Here is a 23,215-nt window from a genome sequence, read left to right on the forward strand (position 1 = left end):
TTAAAGTGATAATATTCTTATTCAAGTATTATTTTATCTACTTCTCTATGTATTTACTCAACTATCATCTCAGCTTACTGAGAATATTCACTTAGAAGAAGAAAATAGCTGTTATTAGAAATCTAATCTTCTCAATATCTCTTGAGAAGCTGAAGAAAATTATCAGTCTCTTCAACTACTACTGTAACTCTGTGAATTTCTATTCCGATAAGATAGAAGTACTGAAAATACTCAAAGTCAGAATACTGTGTAACAGCCTCTGAGAAGATCAGAAGAGAGTATCATATATAATAAAAATCAAATTAATTAAGTTTGAGATATTTCTGTAATTTCAAGGTCTACTTACAGAGGCTTAACTTTTCTTTAACACTGCTAAATCAGTCTTAATAAATGCTTTCATGAGAGTATATTCTGACTTTAAGTAACTGTTCATTATGTATATGAATTCTAGTAAACAGTGTAGAATAGAGATTGTACTGTATCAGATAAGTACTGATAAGAGTGAGAGACTCATTCTATTTCTATTATAATAATTAAATCTGATAGAGAGACAGTATTAAGTGACTAAATTAAAGTCTTTAAAATTAATATACACTTTAAGAAATCTTTCTCAATATTTTAACTGTGAATTCATTATTAAGACTGATTATATTACACTTATATCTGCTCTTCAGTTATCTGTCACAGGTCATTGAAGTAATCAATTAACAAAGTAAGTCTTAACTCTTAGTATGTATATCTTACACATGCAAATGTGCTATTGTAAAGACACTTTATCTCACAATATTAATACACTCTTCTAATTATACACTCTTGCAGACAATTCTAAAGAGATGTCTTAGAATAATTAAGAAAGAATACATCAAGTACTCACTCAGCAAGCTGATAGAATTAAGAATAAGTTTATTACTACTGTATTCAATATAGATGTTACTGTAAGAGGCCTACGCCGAATAGATCAGTATGATATTAATAGGTCTTATATAACAAAGAGAAAAACATTAGAGAAGAAAAGAAAGAGAAAGTGTAGAAATCAGCAATCAGAATGAATATTTATACACATATGTAATGATGTATGCAGTGAAGCTTCAAGGCGGAAGAATCTATACGCGTTCATGGCGGCTGAGGATCAGTGATCAAGAATGACTGAGAATCAGAGTGTATGTATTTGAGAGTGAAGTGAAAGAATGTATGAAGTGTAATGAAAGAGTCTATATAATTAATCAGATGCAGCCTGTCACATTAGTTCCCTTCTTTCAGAAGCAGTTCTCATCAGTCAAGAGTCACTGTTTTGAATAATATGTAACTCAGAGTCCAGGTCAGTTAATTATAGCTGACTCATTTCATGAGATATTGTCAGCTGCAGCTGTGAAAACTCTTATCAAGAATATTTTTAATCTCTCACTCAAGCTCATTATCTTCTTCTATGATGTCTGATGACTGTCAGTCAGAAGTCAGTTGAGAAGATAACAGATCAGTGACAGCACAGCAGAGCAAGCTTGTATGAAATATATTATAAATCTCTGATGATGTGTTAAGACAGTAGTTATAACTATCTAGAACTTCTATCACTTTATATCTGATATGATGGTAATCTAGTGTACAAGATGAATGTGTGATTCATATATTCTTAAGATTCAATCATATCAGATCTTCTATCTTATATTATTCAGTGAGATCTCAGTGAATATTGATTTGATTCTCTTGATCTTGTTTTACAGTTGTTATAAAGACCTCTGCTTAATCATAGATATCTCAGAGCTTTATTACTATATTATCAGTGATCTGAATCAGAGTGCAGAGATTCAGTGTAAACTGTGTAATCTCTAGAAGATTCAACATCTTTATGTAATAACTATGTATAAGAAAGAACAGGCTTATATCTGTTGAAATAACATCTCATTCATTGATAGCAATCTCTGTGTGTAGAAACAGATTATATTAATCATCTTATAAGTGATTATAGAACTTACAGAGATAGTTCTTTACAGTCTGAATTATCTATTCTGATACATTATCAGTCTCAGAGTGATAAATAGTTGACAGACAGTATATAATCTTGAGAACTTGATAGATTCTTGTTCAGAGAGTGCTCATGAATTGACAGCTCTGATTTAATACTATTAATCTCAGTAATTCATATATCTGATAGAATGAACTCTGTAAGAGGGCTTCAGTGACTTATTTAGTATTCATCTTATTATAAGATTTCAATATTATATCTTTACTTAGTTAGTCAATAATGATCAGAATGTTTCTATAATTCTTACTCTTAAATAGATTAATAGTGAAGTTAATTACTATATCTTATCAGATTCTATCAGAAATATTAAGTGATTTCAGTAGATCTTCTCTATAGTTCTTTCATAAGATAATGAAAGAACAGTAGTTATAGTTTTAAATAAAGCATCTGATACTGTTTAATATCTCAGATTAATAGAACTCTCAGAAGATCATTCTATACAGTTGTTCACAGTCTGAATAATCAGTTATACATGAATCATGCATCTCTTGTATTATTTGAGTGTGTAAGAGTTCATAGTGAGAGACTCAGTGTTGTTTATAAAATCATAGAGTGTTATTATCATTGATTGAACATTCTGAGATGTCAGTTCTTACATATAATTCTGAGAGAAATCAGAGTATTTCTTATTATACTGCTTCATTGAGTGCTTGAAGAAGTTCATTAGTTTAAGCTGCTGTATATCATAGCTTATCTAATATAGATTTAAGAGAAGTTGAGATATCAGTGATAGTTCTAATCAGAGAAGTATATATAGTGCTGTGAGCTGTTTTATCTTGATTAACTAGTATCTTCAGATTCAAGAGACAGTGCTCTCAGTTCATTCAGTGAGTATCTGTTATATTGAATAATATATCTTACTCTTATCATGAGAGAGTATCTGTCATTGAGTTCTGACTGCTAGAATGGTAGTATATTATAAAATAAAAGTAGCTTAAGAACTCAGATCATCATATCTGTCATTTAGTAAGTTTACAGATAGTTATGAAGTATTTGAGATTCTTATAATCTATGACTATCTCAAATTTGAAGATACTTCAGACTTCAGAGTCTCATTCTTCTAAACAGTGTATAATCATGAGAAGTTTCTTATCATAGATCTCATAATTGCATTCAGTGAGACTCAGTTTCTTAGATATAAAGACACATGATTGTAGAACATCTTCATCATTATATTACAATATCACTTCTTCTATTATGTATTCAGAGAAATCAGTTTCAATAACTATCTTATAATCAGAATTGAATATTATCAGTAGAGAGATATTAATGAACATCTTTTTTATCTATATAAATACAGCTTTGATGTCTGCTGATTATTGAAATACTGAGTCTTTCTTAGTAAGTTCTATAAGTGATCTTGTGATATCTAAGAAGTTTTATATAAATTGTTGATAGAAGTTAGCAAATCTGATAAAGCTTTATACATCTTTCACAGTGCACAGAATCTCTCATTCAAGCATAGCAGAGACCTTCTCAGAATTTATTCAGATTCTCTTATCAGCTTCTATGATGAAATCTAAGTATTTAGTACTCTTAACTTTGAAATCACACTTATCAATATTAATTGATAGTTCTGCTGCTTAAAGTCATTGTAATACTTTTTATATATACTCTTGATATTTCTTTCTGAATTCATCAGTGAAGATGAGAATGTCATGTAGATAAGTAGATATAAATTCATCAAGAAAGTCTCAGAGTGCTCAGTTGATATATTTCTGAAATATACTAAGAGCATTGATCAGTTCAAAGAGTGTGACTACTTATTCAAAGAGATTATATCATGTTCAGAATACTGTAAGTCACTTATCTTCTTCAGTGATATAAATCTTATAAAACACAGCAATGATATCTAACTTTGTAAATTATTGAGCTTGTTCAATGTGAGCTAGAGTTTCATTGATAAGAGATAAAGAATAACAGTTGTTCTTTATTAATCTGTTCAATTCTTAATAATTCACACAGAACTGAAGTTCTTTATCTGATTTCTTTGTAAAGAGAATAGGAACTGCAGTAAAAGAGTTACTAATATATAAGCCCCGGTGGCCGAATGGTTAATGCGGCCACCCGGTAGCGCCTTGGCGTGGGAAACCAAGGCGTGTGGGTTCGAAACCCGCAGGGGATACATTAAATCCGGAACCCAAGCACCTCAGGTTCCTAATAAATACAGAGGTGTTCAAATCGCTTCAATAAATCACTCTATGTTCCTGGGCTGGGAAGTTATTATTACATGTATCTAATTGTCACTCCTTTGTATTTCCTATGTTCTTGTTATCTTGGCGTGGTCTCAACACCTGTATTTCCTCCTGTATAATCAACACTTGACCTGTATTTAACATCACGCAAGGACTCATCATACGCTCCGCTTGCATATGAGTATAATGAAAGAATAATAATAATAATAAGTTACTAATATATATGAATTCTTTATTCAACAGATCATTGAGTGTCTTTTAAAGAAGAAGAAGTTCATCTCAGAACATATTATCAAGAGAGTCTTATAACAGTTCAGAATTGTTATCATTCTTTTTCTCTAACTTAATACTGTGATTCACTTCAGAATCTTATAAGAGAGATATATTTATAATATTATCTTGTCAGAAGATATCTAGATATTCATGATATTATTGAGAGAGTTTTATATAAGAATCTGTTATTATAACACAGAATAATTTTTCTAGAGTCTTTTTAATATTAGTCAAACTGACAAAATAGATTGTCATATAATCTTACTATCAGTGACTTCTTTTTTAGAGTATTTTATACATATTGACAGAGATCTGTGTCAGATTCATGATCTTGTGAATATTATCTTCATGAATTTTATCATTGTTAGAGAATATCAAGCTTCTGTTTTAAGTGTTTAATAAGATATGTTATTCAGATAGTCAGGCAAGTTCTAACATAAGATTATAATCAAGATTATTAACTTCATATGTATAGATATCTTCATGTTAATATTCTCTCATATCTATGATCAACTTTATCATGTAATGAGTATAAATGTCTTTTGAATCATCAAATTCTGTGAGAAGTCAGAGTTTTGATAAGAGAATACATTGAAGATTATGATATCTTACAACTGAAGATTTTATCATTGCATACTGACATAGACTGCTGTCTATCATAACTTTCATATTATACATGTTATCAATCACAGTAGATACAAGAATTGCATTCATTGTCATTTTCTCTTCAAATTATTATCATTTAATCTCTTTAAGCTTCTATTTATGAATTTGAATCAAAGCTAATCTTTTTTTTATTTCACTGAGACATTCTTATAGTTATTTTCTGAATCTTTCTCTAATATAATGTGATTGATGCAGACAGACACTGATTTATTCTTTGAATGAGAAGACACTGATCTTTCTCTTAAGAGTGAAGATATATAGATTGATTGATAGTTGAAAGCAATGTGTTCTAATCAGTTACAGTTGATATACACTTCATATTAATATTAATCAGTGACTTCTTCAGAAGTGATTTCAGAGACTCAGAAGCCTGTTCAGACAGTGAAGACTCTTACTTATATATAGATATTCAAGTCTACTCAGTTCATAGCATCTGCATCATTGTTGTTATTCTTCAGCACAGATATATAAGTGACTGAAATATAATATTTTCTATCACTGTTCTGTATACTCTTGAGCTTGATAAGATAATCATTCAATATTCAGAGCTGTGTGTAGAAGTCTTCATAAGTCTGATCTTCATCTACACTTATAAGAATCTGTAAGAGTTTGAAAGTCAATGTCTTCTTAAGCATGCTAATCTTTATTTAATTCTCTCAAGATTGATTATCTGCTTCTAAAATCTTGATATTAAAGTCAGGAATAAATATTGTAAGAGAAGTATTTCTCTGTTAAATACTCTGTAATCAATCTAATACTTTCTGTTATATAACAGTGTCTCAGAACAGAATATCAAGATGTTTAATAATGTTATCAGGCATTAATAATACTGATTCACATGCTTTGATTTATGAATGAAACTTCTGTTTCACATGATTCTTCAATCATTCATTGATATATCAATCTTGATTGATTAATGAACTGATGACATCTTCATCTATACTCAGTTTTATAAGCATTTCCATTCTCTATAATGAGTAGAGAGTGAGATTGAAAGTATTGAAATATATAAGAGTATTTAAGTGTTTCTTCAGTGCTTTTATATTTGATTCTGTAGATGTTGAAATCACATGAGTTAATTATTGAATCTCTTCATATTGAAGTTGTTGAGTTGCATGCATATCAGCTATTTATTATTATTGTAATTTCAATATTACTTCAAGTCACTGTGATATCATGTCTATGCTCATGTTTGAGAGTTTCATATTATTATTAGACATGATTATATTGATTATTAGATGTGTAATTATATGAATATCTTATACATCTGAGATCAGAACTCTCAGATCTTTCACTGATATTCTCTTTATAAGATCTTATTACAGAGTCAGAGTAACTAGTGAGCAAGCTTCTATCTGAGAACTTAATATTCACTTTAACTGATTGTTTCTCTTTCTTACATGTCATTACATGTTCAGATATCTCTCAATAAATAATTATTTCTAATGAGAAGATGATATGTGAATAATCATTTCTAATAAGATGATGAACATTTTTCTAGTGTAAGAGGCCTACACTGAATAGATTGATATGATATTAATAGGTCTTATATAACAAAGAAAAAAACATTAGAGAAGAAAAGAAAGAGAAAGTGTAGAAATTGACAATCAGAGTGAATATTTATACATGTATGTAGTAGTGTACACAGTGAAGCTTCGGGGTGGAAGAATCTATACATGTTCATAGCAGCTGAGGATCGGCAATCAAGAATGGCCAAGAATCAGAGTGTGTGTGTTCAAGAGTGAAGTGGAAGAATCTATGAAGTTGTAAGAAATCCCGCTCCTCGCGGATTCTTTACCTCTATTCCTATCTCTCATATAATCAATAGGGCTAGCAGCCCTTGGCTACACACAACTATATAGACTGAAGTTCGCGAATACTATTCATAACTCAGCTTGAATGCTATTATACATTTAATCTCTATATTTTATCTTTCTACTGTGAGTACTTCTAGTAGTTAATAATATATATTATATCAAGCTGTAAATACCTGAATAATCATCTGTGAGCACTTATTCTTATATTTCAAGCTCAGTCAGTCAGCAACTGCTCATTATAACTGAAAGAACTAGAAACTTGTATACTTCAATCTCTGCAAACTCTACTGCAGACACTCAGAAGCAGTCACTTGAATTATGAATAATCTTTATAAAAGAAGTCTCAGAGAACTTATCAATCACTTATAGAATATCATTCTCTGTATCTGTGATAGAGAAATTCTTCAAACTCATGAATGAATCAATCTCAGTGAAGAATATTTTTAAGTATCTTTCACAGAATCAAGCTATTTTTCTATAAGAAATGCTTACTGTCTGTAAACACTCTTAAATCAAGTCTCTAGACATAATCTTCAGAGACATCTATAAACTGAAAAGAAACTTTCTTAAGCTGTAATTACTTAAGATCACTTATCAAATCACAATCTATAAACACTTTTATAAGTTTGTATTTGAAATTGACTCACAAGCTCAGCTATATAATATATAAGATGAAGAAGCTGTTATCTATATAATAACAGATCTCTATTACACTGAAGTCAAGAACTGACTGAATTATCTGGAGAATGATTATAAGAGATTTCACTGATCTATTCTTAAGATCTATTTAGAGAATAAGTTGAAGAACTCTGTAAGCTGAATAGAGAACATCTGAGTCATAATCATTAATATTAGAAAAAGAGATGAGAAATCTGATGAAGACTACTCACAGTGCTTTATAAAATTATAGTGTGAACTGAGATCTGTGAAAACAGAACTCTGAAACAAGATCTGAATAATGATATTTATAAAAAGACTGAATAGAGACATGCAGAACAAGCTCATTGAGTAAGACTCTAAGCTCTTAACTCTGAAGAAACTGATGACTCTTATTCATCACTTATAAATCACTGTAAGAGTCATAGACTTATGAAGAGTGAATCACTGATCAGCTGTGTAAGAATCAGAATAACAGAGAACAGATTTGTTAGAAAAAGATAATAAGATATAGAGAGATTCATATCTGACTGCTGAGCAGAGAGAGAGAGCTTTATAAGCTTCTATGAACAGAGTGTATAACAGAGAGATTAAGAAAAAGAGACTCTACTTCATCTATTCTAAATCAGAATATCTCTGTACAAACTATTCAGACAAATCAAAATAGAAATTTAAGAAGTTATAGACAGAGTCAGTAACAGCCTTCTTAAGAGTCTTAAAGCTGACACCTGAATCTGTTACTCTTTCAATGAAAATACTTATTTACAGAGAGAGATTATACTGCAGTGTTACTGCTCTGTAAGTATGAAAAGTATTGATGAACTCAGAATCTCAGATTACTATAATGTCTCTAAAGCTTACAGAGTGAATGAGCTGAAAGATGAAAACTGAGAATCTGCTCTTATAATAAGCAGAGTATAAGAACTCAGATCTGAGAGCTGAGAGACTTATAAGAATCATCTTTGAATTACAAGATCTCTCTGAAATCTGAAGAAGATTTATAGAAACTATGATTATCATACACATCACAGATAACATATACTTGAGACTTGTATAACTTCAAAGATATAATCTGCATATAGCTGTTCATAAGTCAGGTTTATACTTTCAATCAGTGTTAATAGACTCACTTATAGAGATAGAATCAGTTAATACTGTAGAGTTAATTAGAGAAGACAAGCTCATCTATATAATAGCTTTATAAGTGTCTGAGAATCTTATGATTATGAAAACTGAGCTTCAGATTTCAGAGAAATATCAAGATCTCACAGAGATGTTTAGCTCAGTAAAGATAGCTAAGCTTTCTTCTTATTATAAGAAGAATCTGATAATAAATTTAATAGAAGAGCAGAAACTCTTCTGAGAACTAATCTATAAGCTGTCTTATTATAAGACAGAGGTCTTACAGATCTATATGAAGAAGAATCTGAAGAATGACTTTATTCAATCTTCACAGATCTCTGTAGAAGCCTCTGTGATATTCATGAAGAAGAAGAATAAAGATCTTAGATTATGTATAGACTATTATAATCTGAACTTCAAGATAATAAAGAGCTGCTACTCTCTGTCTCTGATTAAGAATGTGATTAATCATCTTATAGAAGCTGTCATATTCACATAACTGAATATAATTAATATATATACACAGCTGTAAATACAGTCTGAGAATGAATAAAAGACTGTCTTTAAAACTGTACTGAGATTATTTGAATATCTAGTAATATCTTTTGATCTGATTAATATTCTCACAGTATTTCAGTCTTTTATTAATAAAACACTTTATATATATCTGAATATCTTTATAATAATATATCTGAATAATATGATGATATACTCTGTGAAGAAGAAAGAACACACTGAGTATATACAAAGTGTGTTGAAGATCTTAGATAAGATAGAACTGTATATTAAGCTTATAAAGTATAACTTCAATATCTGTTAGATTAATTTTCTAGAATATATAATCACTGCAGATGATATTCAGATAAAATCTTCACAGATTAAGACTATTCTATTATAATCAGAGTTAACTAGTATTTATAAGATTCAGATCTTTCTGAGCTTTGTGAATTTCTATAGATGATTTATCTTTACATTTATAAGAATCTTCTTAACTCTTATAGACATGCTGAAGAATGAAAATAAGAAGAAGTTATTCTGTGAATAAAGAATGAAAAGATTATTAAGAAGAGAGAACTGTAAGAACTTTCTTATTTCAGAAGCTTACAGAGTCTTTATAAGATTGAAATAGATATTCATAGATACAGTGATACTGTTTCACTTTAATCTCTTACTCTTAACTAGATTAAAGACAGATGTCTTCTTGTTTATAATTTCAGAAATAGTCTTACAACTACAGTTAAATAAGAACTAAATTTCAGTGATCTTTTTCTTACAGAAGATGTAATCTACAGAGATTAACTATAGTATTTATAATCAGAAGCTTCTTATAATAGTGAAATTCTTCTGTTACTGATATCACTACTTTAAGAACCTTGTAACAGTAATTACTATTAGAACTGATCATGATAGCTTATAACAGTTTACTTTAATTAAGAAACTCTTGCAGTAGCAGGTTTACTGAGCTCAGAGACTGAGTGAGTTCTGATTCAAGATAGATATATCAAGAAAACTAAGAACTCAGCAGATGAACTCTCTTACAGATCAGACTATATAGAGACCAGAATAACAGACATAGAGAGCTAGAGAAGACAGAAAGCTTCACAGAATGCTTAATTGAGTGTTGTAAAGAGATTGACTGAAGAGTCTCTTAATTCTCTATAAGAGAAGAAGAAAGAGAGAGAGAAGAAGCCTGTACAACTACTCTCTATAACACTGAGAGTCAATACTCTGAGAATCTTTACAAGAATTCTTGAAGAGAGTATCTATAATCTGAAGAATTTACATGCTTTGAGAAGTATTACAGAAGACCTGATGTAAGAAGAAACAGAGTATAAGTCTTTATAAGATCTTCTATTCAGATTGTCTAAACTGCAACTGAAGAATGAATATGCTCAGTATATTTAGAAACTGCTTATAGCAGAGATCAACTCTGTAGAAATAAAGAATTGAAGAGACTTAAATAGTCTCTTGTGAAGAGAGAACTGAATTTATGTATCTATGAATGAGTTTCTATATATAGAACTTATTAAAAGATATCATGACTCTTCTCTAACAGGTTATTTTACAGATACTAAAACTTATAAGTTGCTTGTAAGAAAATACTTCTGACTGAAGATACAAGAACTTATAAAGAAGATAGTAAATTCTTATACTATTTATCAGAATTCACAGATAATGCAGTTCAGATTATATGAAGAACTTACTTCTCTATTCATCTCATAGAAATCTTGAGAACAGCTAGAAATGAATACTCTTATAAGTCTTTCTGAAAGCAAGAACATATATAATACCTGTTTTAACAGTGTGTCAGTGATAGTGAATTACTTTATTAAGATGACACACTTTATACTCATCTGCAAGAACTTGAAGTCAAAGAATTTAACTCATATCTTCATTTATAATATGATTCAGTTGTATGAATTGTCTGTGAATATTATCTCAGATAGAGAATTAATCTTCACAGAAGAGTTCTGATCTGATCTGATAACTATACTGAAGATCTCATGAGATCTAAGCATGACTTTTTATCAATAGACAGATAATCAGATAGAATGTCTGATGAGTATATTAAAACAGTATCTATAATACTTTATTAATTATAATCAGAATGACTGAGTGTATTGATTATTACTCACAGAGTTCATATACAACAACTTAAAGTATATCAGTACAGATAAAACTCTCTTTGAGATACTTACTAAAACTTATCTGCAGATGATCTTGATAAATCTGTGAGAGTATACTATAGAGTGTGATGATGTCTGTGAACAGGCTGAGAGAATTCAGAAGATTCAGAAGAAAGTCTGTAAATTATTGAGAAAGACTTAAGAGTATTAGAAGAGATACTATGACTTTAAGTATATTATAAAGAGTTTTAAGAAAGATGATAGAGTCTGACTAAGTCTAGAAAACATCATCATATAAAGATCTAGTAAGAAGCTGAATCTCTTATAAACAGAGTCTTATAAGATTATAAAGAAAGTTAGCTCACAGTTCTATAGATTAAAACTATCACCTGAGTTACAGATATACAATGTTTTTCATATCTCTTTACTTTATAAATATAAGAAATTCTTAGAAGAGAACTCTGTAACTCATCACTCTATCTATGAAGTACTAGAGAATAAAAGAGAATATCAGATTAAAGAGATTATTAACTCAGAGAAGTGAGATTATGAGCTCTGATTCAAGGTTCAGTGATAAGAGTATTCTAATAAGATGAATAAGTTCACTTAAGAATCATTTAAACAGATAAGATATCTGTAGAAGCTGAGATATGACTTTCATACTGTGAATTCTGATAAGTCAGAATAATATAATCTTCACTAAGAATCTGATTATAATAAAGATATTAACACTGTCATTTGTAAGTTCTAGTCTATAAGATAATAAGTTTCTACTGAGATAAACAGTCTGTAGTATATATAAGAGAAGAAGAAATTATACTCTCATTAAAGCTAAAAAATAAGAAAATAAAAACAGAACTGTGAACACAATTTAGAGATTAATAAAGAAAAAATAAAGAAAACTTAAATCTATATTCTTAATATCTGTAATACTCAATCTTCTCACAACTACTAATTTTCTTCTTCAAAGAAGTAGAGAGTATTATACTCATAATACAGATAATAATTACATTTGATATAAAGACTGTCAGAAATGCACAGACTTCAGAGAAGCTGAATATCAGAGTATATACAGTTACAGCAGAATCTTGAGAGCTGATTATCTGTATATGTGATCAGATATCTCTCACAAAGCTGTATTCACTTTCTCAGTTATGCTGAAGTATTCAGCCTGAAAATAATTGAGATATAGAGAGAGAGCTCATCTGTTCAGATTAACTTCTATCATGAATTCATGATATTTGTATTGTCTTAATTATCTGAATTTTATAAGTATCTGAGAATTTATCTCTTATTAACAATGAGATTGCAGAAATGCACTGCAGTGTGAAAATCATTGATGAGAAACCTAGACATATTCACATTTGCCTGATTGAAGATTGTGTAAGCAGAAGAGAGGTGATTGTAGATCTGCAGAATCACAGAAGACACTGACAATACTGAGAGCTTTGTAAGAACTGTCAGCTAGAATCTGTAAGAAATTACTTATAAGAAGACTTACAGCAAAGAAGAAGACTGTGCTGCTTGAAGTCAGAAACTGGTCTGAAGAAGGCATGAGATTGACTGCTGGTCTGAAGATCAGATGCAGTGACAGCACTGAGAAAGATGAAGACACAGTTGTGAACAGTGATGTTCCTGCTTTATCAGTCAGTAAAAAGTGATTAGAGAAGTTATAGAAACACTTATAAGAAGCTCAGCAGTAGTCAGACATTGTTTATAAAGATATTGAAATTAAAAAAATTTTTATTCTTGAGAAGTTCTTGAATTAATATATGAATATTGTTAGAAACACTCTCTCTCTATTATCTGAATGAATACACTTTACAGATGAATGAGAATACTTATAGTTTATAAGATGAGAGCTGTTACAGAAAAAGAGAAAAGAAGATGAGATTCTATAAACAGATCTGAGATATTTATACTACTCTAGAGAGATTTACTTACACTGTAAATGATCTCATGAAACAGTCAGATTACTTTAGTAAATAAGAGTAATTATGAATTACAGGTCTGAATCTTTCTATATAACTATAAAGAGTGATTGCAGACTGTGAATATCTTGATTCTACAATTCTACAGAGTTAATGAAAGAATGAAAAATTCCTCACAATTCTACAGTATCAAAGAACAATGATTTATAAGAATAAGTGAAAAATCAACTCATAAATACTTCTCTTTAATGAGAATAATCTCATAGAGAGTGATTTATCTGTGAGATGAATCTATATAATAATTATACAAGAATTTTATGAAAATGATTGAGAGTCAACTGAAACTCTTCTATATAAAAGATATGAGATGAATCTATGTAATAGTCAGAGAAGAATCTGTAGATTACAAAGAATCTCACAGAATAAGAAACTGAGTGATAGACTCTTTTCTCTTCACAGTAACAAGGAATTTTTCCTCACTGAGATTTTTTATAGATATGAAGGATTTTTAGTGAGTATCACTGCAGTGCTGAGCTGATTCTATAAAGTCACTCAGTGAAAGACTTCATAGATGAAGTCTTAGAGAGAAGAAGATATATAAGAAATTCTGCTTCTCACAGATTCTTTACCTCTATTTCTATCTCTTATATAATTAATAAAGCTAGTGACTCTTGACTACACATAACTATATAGACTGAAGTTCATGAATACTATTCATAACTCAGCTTGAATGCTATTATATATTTAATCTCTACATTTTATCTTTCTATCATGAGTACTTTTAGTAGTTAACAGTATATATCACGCCAAGCTGCAAATACCTGAATAATCGCCTGCGAGCACTTATTCTTACAGAAGTGAAGCAGAAGAATCTATGAAGTGTAACAGAATAGTCTATATAATTGATCAGGCGCAGCCCGCCACAGTTACTTTCTTAAATAATATCAAAGATCAATTATGTAAGAATCTATCAACTAATTTAGTCTTGAAAAACATGTATTATAAAGTGATGTAAGAGAGAAAATATTATTTATTCATACTTAAAGATAATCTTTTATTCTTTGTTAATAATTATCTCTGTATTACACAGATCTTAGCAGAAGATCTCATTCACTTATATTATATTACTGCTGAACACTCTGATCTTCATTAAATAGAAGATATTATACCCTGATTCTTTCTCTTATTTCATACTTATAAATGAATTCTTGATTACATATTATATTATCTCAATTGTTAACTATCTAAGCTGTTAAATCACTTTCAGTGAGAGAAATTATATCTTATCTCATCTCTGAAAGAATCATTTGAGATTGTGTCAATTAATTTTATTACTGAATTGCTGATAAGTAACAACTATAATATAATACTGACAGTTACAGATAAATTCTTAAAAGCTGTTATTCTAATTACAGAGTAAGAGAAATGAGATACTCTGTAGTGAGTAAAAGAGTTCTACAGAGAAGTAGACTGCTATTAACAGCTCTCACTAATAATTATCTCAAATAGAGATCTAAAATTCACATTATAATTCTAAAAGAGTATTTTTTAACAGATGAGAATTAAGAGCTGAATAATAACTGTTTATAATTCTCATTCAAATGATCAGAGTAAGTGAATAAATCTCACTATTAAAATTACTTTACAAGTGCTTCTCATAGACAAGTATGAATTATCTTGAAGAACTCTACTCAATCAGGTGAAAAGAGCTTTGAACTCAGTAGCTACTTACTCAGTGATAGTCTCTTCATTTGAATTACTTATGAGAGTGAAGCTGAGATAGCTGCTGCTGAGAAATAAAGAAAACTGAGCAGATATAGCTGAATTCATCACAATCTGTAATACAGTATAATGAGATGCTCTAGAGTTATATACTCTTATGAAAGCTAAAATGACTGAATTCTTTGACTGCTTTTATACTCAATCAGTTATCAAGATAAGAAACTTTATCTTTCTTAATCTAGCCTGCAAGAATGAGAAAGAATATGTTATTCCCCTCGCTTCATCGCGCGGATGGCTTGGTCTGTCGGCTCATGGTTCGACAACGATTCATTTAAATAGACAGAGAGCAAGAGATTATTACCGAACAAATCAACCAATGAGTAATTCAGTTTCAATCATCCGAGGGCGGCTTAACCTCCACCTTGCCTTTCCCTACCTCGCTCCAATTCGTGCTGAGTGCCGTCCCCTCGCTCTCGTAGTAGCTCTTTACCATAGCCCTTCGGGTATCAGGGTCAGCCTTAGCGTACAACTTCTTGAAAAACGAATCTACCGGGTCCCCACTCCCATAATCTGAATTATCGGACTCAGCACCTTCATCCTCATCGTCGACACTTTCCTTGGCGTCCTTGTCGGCTGCCAGAGATTCGTTTTCTTTGTCCTTGGATTCTTTCTTCTTCTTTTTCTTGGTTAGGGTTGAGGCTACTTTATCCCAATCTTTAGGACCCGTGCGGGATGAGGTAGGGTATGAGGGAATCTGATCGGTAGACGAGGTTACGGTGTTTGGTCGTGGTGCTACAATGGCTGTTGGTGGTATAGTAGAGCTGGTAGTTACATTGCTGCCCTGTCGCGATGTACTTTCTAGTCCGCCCCATTTTTGACCCGGCTGTTTCTTGCGGAGAATTATTTCTATTTTCGTAGACATCACAGTTGCCTTGGAGCTGGTTGAATCAACGGGTGAAAATAGGGGGTAAAGGTTGAAAGAAAGGTCTGAGCCAGACACCGTGGGGAATGTTACGGAGAGCTGCGAATAGTTAGCAACGCTAGGCAGAGGATCCATGCGAAAGATATGGCCAATTCCATATACATACCGAGTCTTCCTGGATATCAATATCCGCTTTTTCCTTTGGTACACCCTTCGCATAAAGCGTTATGACCACCGTATCGTATGTTTGATACCACTCATGCCTTACGTTGGTTGTAATGGGAGCTTGTGGGGGAGGTGCGGTAGACGGCTGCTTTGGCACAGGTGTAGAAGATGGCGCGAGATTTCCTAGCCCGGAGACTCCCTTGCTGCTATCTATAGATCCTTTATTCGCGTCCATAGTTCCCGTAGACATCCCCGCACCTCCTTCCAGCTGCTTGCGAAAAACCTCCTTCAGCTTCGCTTCCTCCGGCACCTTGATATCAGGATACTCCTTAACTGTAACCTGCAGCCGCTCATCGCCCTTCTCCAATTTCCTCATCCAATTCCCAACCTTAATTTCCCAAATATCCAGCTCTTTACTCGTGGTCTTCGCAGATGTGGCACCGCCGCCACTATTTGCCGCCATCGCAGACTCCATGGTATTCGACACGCTCGGGCCAATTTTACTCCTCACGACCTCAAACACAAAGTGCGCATCTCCGTATCTCCCTAGCTGATAGAGAACAATAGCCCTGCGAATTTGGCCAGCTAGTATCTGTTCCCGTCTCGCACGCTGCAGAGCCAGTGCCACGGCCATTTCAGAATCATGAAGAGCTGCCTGGCCGTTGGGGCCTCCATCCTCCGCGCGGAGACGTGAGTATGCGGTCGACCGTTTGATGTAGTAGTCTGTGGCGTGGGGGTTGACGATGAGGGCGCGCGTATAGAGTTCGATTGCCGCTGGGAAGTTAGAGGCCGCAAGAGCCTTTGCGCCTCGTTGGGCCTCATCCATTGTGAGTTGGTAGGCTCAACGGAGCTTGGGGTTGTGTGAAGTGTGCCAGGAGTTACGTTGGAGGGTGGGGCTTGTTGCGTGATATGAAGAAAAAGTATGCGAGCAAGTTAAAAGATTATTGCTATCCGCGCATGTAATCTCAAAATAATAAAGGGCAGGAGGACGTTAGGGTGAGTGATTTAAAATGTGGTGTTGTCTGGGTTTGCTACGGTGTTTGAGATGGTGAGCTTCGAGGAGCTTCAGCGGAGGGGCATTCTAAAACCAACGTAATAGTCTAGCCAGGCCGTAGCGGCGGCCGCCTTGGTGGCGTTGCGCTAGCGATCGCTCCCCTGCACGTGATCTCTCATGTTGTTGGTGATTACTACCACATGGGAAGAACGTAGGGTTATTACACGACCAGATTATGGTTGTTCCACCATTTCAATCAGTGACACAGTCGCCGAGCTGTAAATCATAGTATAATGATGAATAAATGATGAAATCACTGTAAATAAGTGATAAACTGAAAAAATCAATTATTATATTGATGATGTCACTGAATTCAATCTATATAATCACTAATTTTAAAAACTGTCTCATTTATCAGTATTATTCTCTATTGAAAATCATAGATACTTCTATCTAAATTCTTCTGAATCAACTGAATCAAGTTTCTTTCATAGTCTTTATTTCTAGTTATATTACTCTTATTAATCATATCACTGAACTTATAAATTAAGATTTATAAATTAGTCATGATTTGAAAAATACTGTTATCAGTTATTTGATATTTAAAAGTTGAGATTTTAAAGTGATTAGATACTGAGTATTTGAAAGTCTATATAATTATTAATCTCTGAATAAATCTGAGAATCATTTCACTAACTCTAGTCTACTGTTTCAATGATTATTTCATAAGTCTGAGAACTTAGAACACTCATCAGAGTCAGAAGATTGAAGAAGAATAGAGAGAGAGAATTAATAGTGATAATAGAGAGACTAATAAGAATTATAGAGAAGAGAAGAGAATTATTACTATTAATAGATTTTTTATCACTACTACTCTTATTAACTATATTACTGAGAAGTTTAATAATTATTTCAAATCAGTTTATTATTTTATATATTTTAATAAAAATACACTGTACTTTCTCTCTAATACTGTTAATTAAGTTTATGAGATTCTTTATCACTGCTTTTTAATCCTTATAATAATTATTAATCAATCTCAAGATCTCTTACTAAATAGTAAGTTTTATATTTTTAATATTCAATTTTCTCTTTTTAATAATAATTTTCTTCTTTTTCATAGTAATTTTCTTCTTTTCAATCTTTAATTTAATTCTTTTAATATTCAACTTAGTCTTCTCAATTTTAAGTTTGACTTTTTCAGCAGAACTGATAGATGTATTTAAGACTTTCAATGTGATAATTATACTCTTCATTTTTTAATTTTCTGCTTTCTATCAGTGTGTCTTTACTTTCTTGATTTATTTGAATAAATTCTTCACTGTCTTCAGTATGACTGACTTGACTGATTTCTTCATAACTGTTAAGACAGTAAGATAAAACTCATGAGTTCAGATCAGATTTTCAATTTCATTATTGAATTTATTAGAGTATATTATACAATCTTTCTTTTCATAATTACAGTTTAAATATGACTTTATACTTTCTTCAACTTTGTCACAAATAGATTTAATATAATAGAGAAAAATATATGAGATGCAGTGCTTACATATTGTTGACTTACTAGATTTGATGAGAGTATTCAGCCTGCTTACTATCTCTTTCTCTTGTGCTTTTACTGCTGCTGCATGGGTACACTTGAGAGTGTCTTCAGTCATTTTAATGTTATTGCTGCTGCTGTTGTTGCTGCTGCTGTTATTACTGCTGCTGTTGTTACTGCTGCTGCTGTTACTGCTACTGCTCTTGCGGCTGCTGCTGTTGATATTGCTATTATTACTATTGCTGTTATTACTGTTACTGTTGTTACTGTTACTACTGTTGCTGCTGCTGTTGAATGAAGTAATAGATTACTAATATTCTTAGTATACTATACATATTAGACATCTTGACATTACAACTTTTAATATTCAAAGCTTTCTATTATAACTGGCAGAATACTAATCTCACTGAAGATGAGAAGAGCTTAGTGAACTAAAAAAATTAATGTTTGTATTATGATATAATTACAAGAAGAAGAAAGAAAGAAAGAAAAAGAAGATGATAAGTTATTCTCTTTATATATATTATTAATTTATCTTTGCAGATTATTATGCAATGAATATAAATACTTTCATATTTCATTTCTGAGTGTAATCAGTGTATCTGATAGATTTCATTCATATCTTAATACTTTCTGCACAGGCTATTGCTGAATAAATTACAGCTATTTTGAATATAAAATCATTTCTATTAACTAGAAACAAGTATTCAACACACTGTCAGAAATATATCTACAGAATTCAAGATTTTCTGATACAGTGAAATCAGAGAATTCTTCACAGCCATAATTATACAAATTGTAAGATAGAGAATATGACAACTTTCTTCAGTGAATATTGAGGCAGGTATATTCTAATTATGTATATTAAAGTATATATTAACTAATTTATACATAAAATTCATAGAAAACTAAATATATTGAAATATAAATAGATTATATTGAAAATCTCTACATCACTGATCTGTCTTTCACTGAAAGTATCTCTGAAAATTTGATCTTTTTTCACATCTTCTCTCATACATCTTTCATCAGATGTCTCTTTTTTACTGTTAAGATATTCTGAATCATCTCAGCAAAGTCATCTCTAATAATTTACTGATATTCAGAAATATCACTTATCAGATCTCAGAATGTCAGAATATTTTGCTATTATAGTATAGCTGTAGTGAAATTTTCATTTATATCAGTATTATCAAATATTTTGACCTGAATTACAAGATTAACATATATCTCTATTTTTCAGAATCAGTTTCTAGTTTTTCAATTCAAAGTTTTCAATTCAATATCTTTAATTAATAAATATTCAACTTACATTTCATATATCATTGTTCTTACTCAGAGAATCAATCAAAGTCAATGATTCTCTGCACTCAGTAAAAAACCAGAAAGAACTTTTCAGCAGTAAATGAATCACAGAAGTATTCAAAGATGATTAATTCTTCATAGCAGTTATATAATCTGATTATCACTGAACTTTCTCTACTCTTTGTCTTCTTCTGTTGAATATGATTCTATATTAATAAATAATTAGCTAAGTTGATCAAAAATTTTTTAATATCTCACTGAAAAGTTTCAAATTCTTCTAAGATATCTCATTAAAAAGTTGATATATTTGCTAAATTCTAATACTACTTGTCTTCATTTCTTTGAGAGTTCAGAACTTTCATGTTTTAATTGTATTCAGCATCATCATTCTGCTGAATGAAAAGATGTATGATGTTTTATTCTTTATTTTTGTCACACTTGCAATCATTCAATTCAAATTATCTTTGTTGAAAGAAAGAAAATACATTCATTTTATCTTCAGATGCAGACACTGCTCTGTCAGTCAAATTTCCTTCTCATACATTTCTGCATTCAGATGCTGAGTTCAGTGACACCTTTTTGATAAACTGCTTGATATCAGTGATAAGTTTGACTTCTTCTTATCTGACTGATATTTGTTATTACTGCTATTATATTCATTCTCTGTTCAGATATATCAATATCAGATTTCTTTTGAAATTGATGATTTGTCTTATTAAACCTATCAGATGAAAGAGTTTGAAGAGCTCTAGTAGAGCAGAATTCATGATAATATTCATTTTCAGAATCTTGATATCACTCTGGTAAATTTGTGATATGAATAGAAATATAGTAGTTTGATTCTTAATATTAAATTGATGTAGATTGTCGCTAATTACAGCTCTTATTAATATATTTCTTTTCAGTAATTCAACCTCATCTCTTTATTTTATCAAGATCACTCACTCACTTCATTTATATCTTTTCAAATATGCAACTTTTTTCTACAAATCATATCAGAAAGCAAAATGTCACATCTGTTTAATTGAAATTCAAAACACTATCTACTATCTGTCTATAGACAAGAATCTGAGAATGATCAATTGAAATTTCAACATCAGAGCCTCTCTTTTCTGAAAACTGTAAATGAAGATTTCACTGATAGTGATTCAGACAATGATGCTCTCTGTGAAGAAGCATTGCTATTCTCAGTAAGTTTATCACTTTTAATGTCTCTATTATTATAACAACTAACATTTTCTAAAGACAGAGTCATATAATAAGAATGCTGCTGATAATGTTGAGCATATTAAGTGGCTTTTAAAAGCAGCTACTGAGGAGAATATTTCTGAAAATGATGATCAAGAGAATTATGATGAGTCAGTTACTGATGATATTGAAATATCAGCTGCTGATGCAATTACTGTTACTATTACTGATTAATTTATTGATTCTGATTCAGTAATTGATATATCTCATAAATACAGTAACTTTAAAATGAATTCATTTGTTCTGATAATAAGACTCTGATCTGAAGAGTCAGATATTTACTGAAAAAACTACAAATCACTGCTGCAAATTCTGTATTTATTGAAGAATACATCACTGATAAGTCTGCTCTCTGAAGATCTATCAACTCTGAAAAAGCAATGCACATCACAATTTCCAATTTTATCAGTCAAGAAAACCTCAATTTCAATAGTATTATTAATATAAATATTAACTCTGAGTTCTGCTCAGAAAAATCTCACTGAATTCTTCATGAGATCACTCTACTTTCAAAATTCAATTCTCTTGATATCTGTTCTTCTCAAATCCCCAACTTTCCAGTGACAAATGTATATAGAAATGACAGAAATTGTCAACAATCTCACAGAGTTATGACAATCTCACAGTTGAGAGAGCTCAGTCAAATATTATTCTAATGACTTTGTATAATATTTATCAAATAAACCTATTTTTCTTTCTGATTTTATTTGATATCAGTGTGAGAATCTCAAATGCTTTTGCAAATCAGAATTGAATGATATATCTCACATTGAAAGAGTGCATTTTGTCACATGTAATTGCTGACATTCAGACATGAGATCTCATATAATAATTCTGAGAGTTTAAGAAGCTGTTCACTATACTCTGCAGACTGCACAAAGATTATCATCCTTGAATTCATCATTTAGTCTCTTTGAAATAATCACAATAAAGAATGAGATGAAATATATCTCAATTACTCAAGTTCTCAATCAACTTAATGTTCATATGAATGCAGTATTTGGATTGAGTTCTGATCTGCTAGTATATGATAGTCAAGATCAGTATTTTCTTCACTGAATCATGAGAATCAAAACTGGAGTTGTTGAGATACGATTATATTGCAAATCTTTGCTGATTTGAGCTGAGTTGAAAATTGCAGCACATGATCAAGATCTTTTGAAAAGCATATTTTACTATGATAAACAAGTTATTTCCCTGTCATATCAATTATTTATTGATGAATTTGATTTATATCAGAACATGTACTGAAGCTTGATGAGTTTTTATATGATTTCTGCACTAAGTGCTGTCAAGTGCTCAAAGCAAAACAATATTTTTATCCTAATCTTTGATTTTCATGATATGAATTTTCCTGATACTGTTGCTGCATTGTTGCATGACATATCTACATTGAATTATAAGAGAGTTATGATGAATATCAGTGAAGAAAAGATGAGAATTATTGCATCTTGAATTGCATTTCTTGAAGATATGCTGCAGCAAAATAGTAATACAGGGATCAAAGAATCAACTGCAAGAAGATCATGCTGAAGCTGCTTTATTAATGACAAAAATCAGCTGAATCTGAACTATGATCTATGCAATAACAGCTGATTTCATCATTATATGCAACATCTTCAGTCTAAACTGAATGACCTGCTGAATCCTACATACAGAAAACAAATGTGTCAAGAGCAGAGTATGACAGCATAGGCAGTGTCTCTTTTTCAAATATATTCAAGTTTGAATTTGATCTTCTTTTTTCCTTCTGATTCATGTCATAGGGAGTTCACTGAAATATCAGATATTTCACACTCATTACTGATCTGCTCTGTCTTGTTATCACATGATCAGCTAAAATACTTCTGAATATTACAGATATTGTCTTTTCCTTGTGATTGGAATCATTTGCAGTCATCAATCACTTATCTCAAGAAGTATCAACTTCAGAAGCATCTCTGAGCCTCAATCATTATATCTCTTTTCTTGTGGTGTGAGTTTAGAGAGGAATAACTCAGTTCAGCAA

General features: G+C 31.1%; 2 protein-coding genes and 1 pseudogene across 3 annotated transcripts; 2 read left to right on the top strand and 1 right to left on the bottom strand.

The window, feature by feature from the left end:
• The first annotated feature begins 4,059 nt into the window (after positions 1 to 4,059).
• BDBG_16338 lies at positions 4,060 to 4,148 on the top strand (annotated as a pseudogene). The gene has a single exon. The product of its transcript is annotated as a tRNA-OTHER (tRNA).
• A 10,868-nt stretch (positions 4,149 to 15,016) lies between these two features.
• On the bottom strand, positions 15,017 to 17,310 carry BDBG_01259 (SGT1 and CS domain-containing protein). Its single transcript, XM_002628305.2, has 2 exons — positions 16,122 to 17,310; positions 15,017 to 16,054 (listed from the first exon to the last, which is right to left on the bottom strand). The coding sequence occupies exons 1-2, from the start codon at positions 16,944 to 16,946 to the stop codon at positions 15,425 to 15,427; spliced, it is 1,455 nt and encodes a 484-aa protein (XP_002628351.1). The 5' UTR covers positions 16,947 to 17,310; the 3' UTR covers positions 15,017 to 15,424.
• A 1,432-nt stretch (positions 17,311 to 18,742) lies between these two features.
• BDBG_16339 (uncharacterized protein) lies at positions 18,743 to 18,952 on the top strand (the record flags this gene model as incomplete). Its single annotated transcript, XM_031724308.1, has 1 exon — positions 18,743 to 18,952. The coding sequence occupies one exon, from the start codon at positions 18,743 to 18,745 to the stop codon at positions 18,950 to 18,952; it is 210 nt and encodes a 69-aa protein (XP_031576363.1).
• Positions 18,953 to 23,215: the final 4,263 nt, after the last annotated feature.

The sequence above is a fragment of the Blastomyces gilchristii genome (genome assembly GCF_000003855.2).
Source record: "Blastomyces gilchristii SLH14081 genomic scaffold supercont1.2, whole genome shotgun sequence".
NCBI classification, from domain to species: Eukaryota; Fungi; Ascomycota; class Eurotiomycetes; order Onygenales; family Ajellomycetaceae; genus Blastomyces; species Blastomyces gilchristii.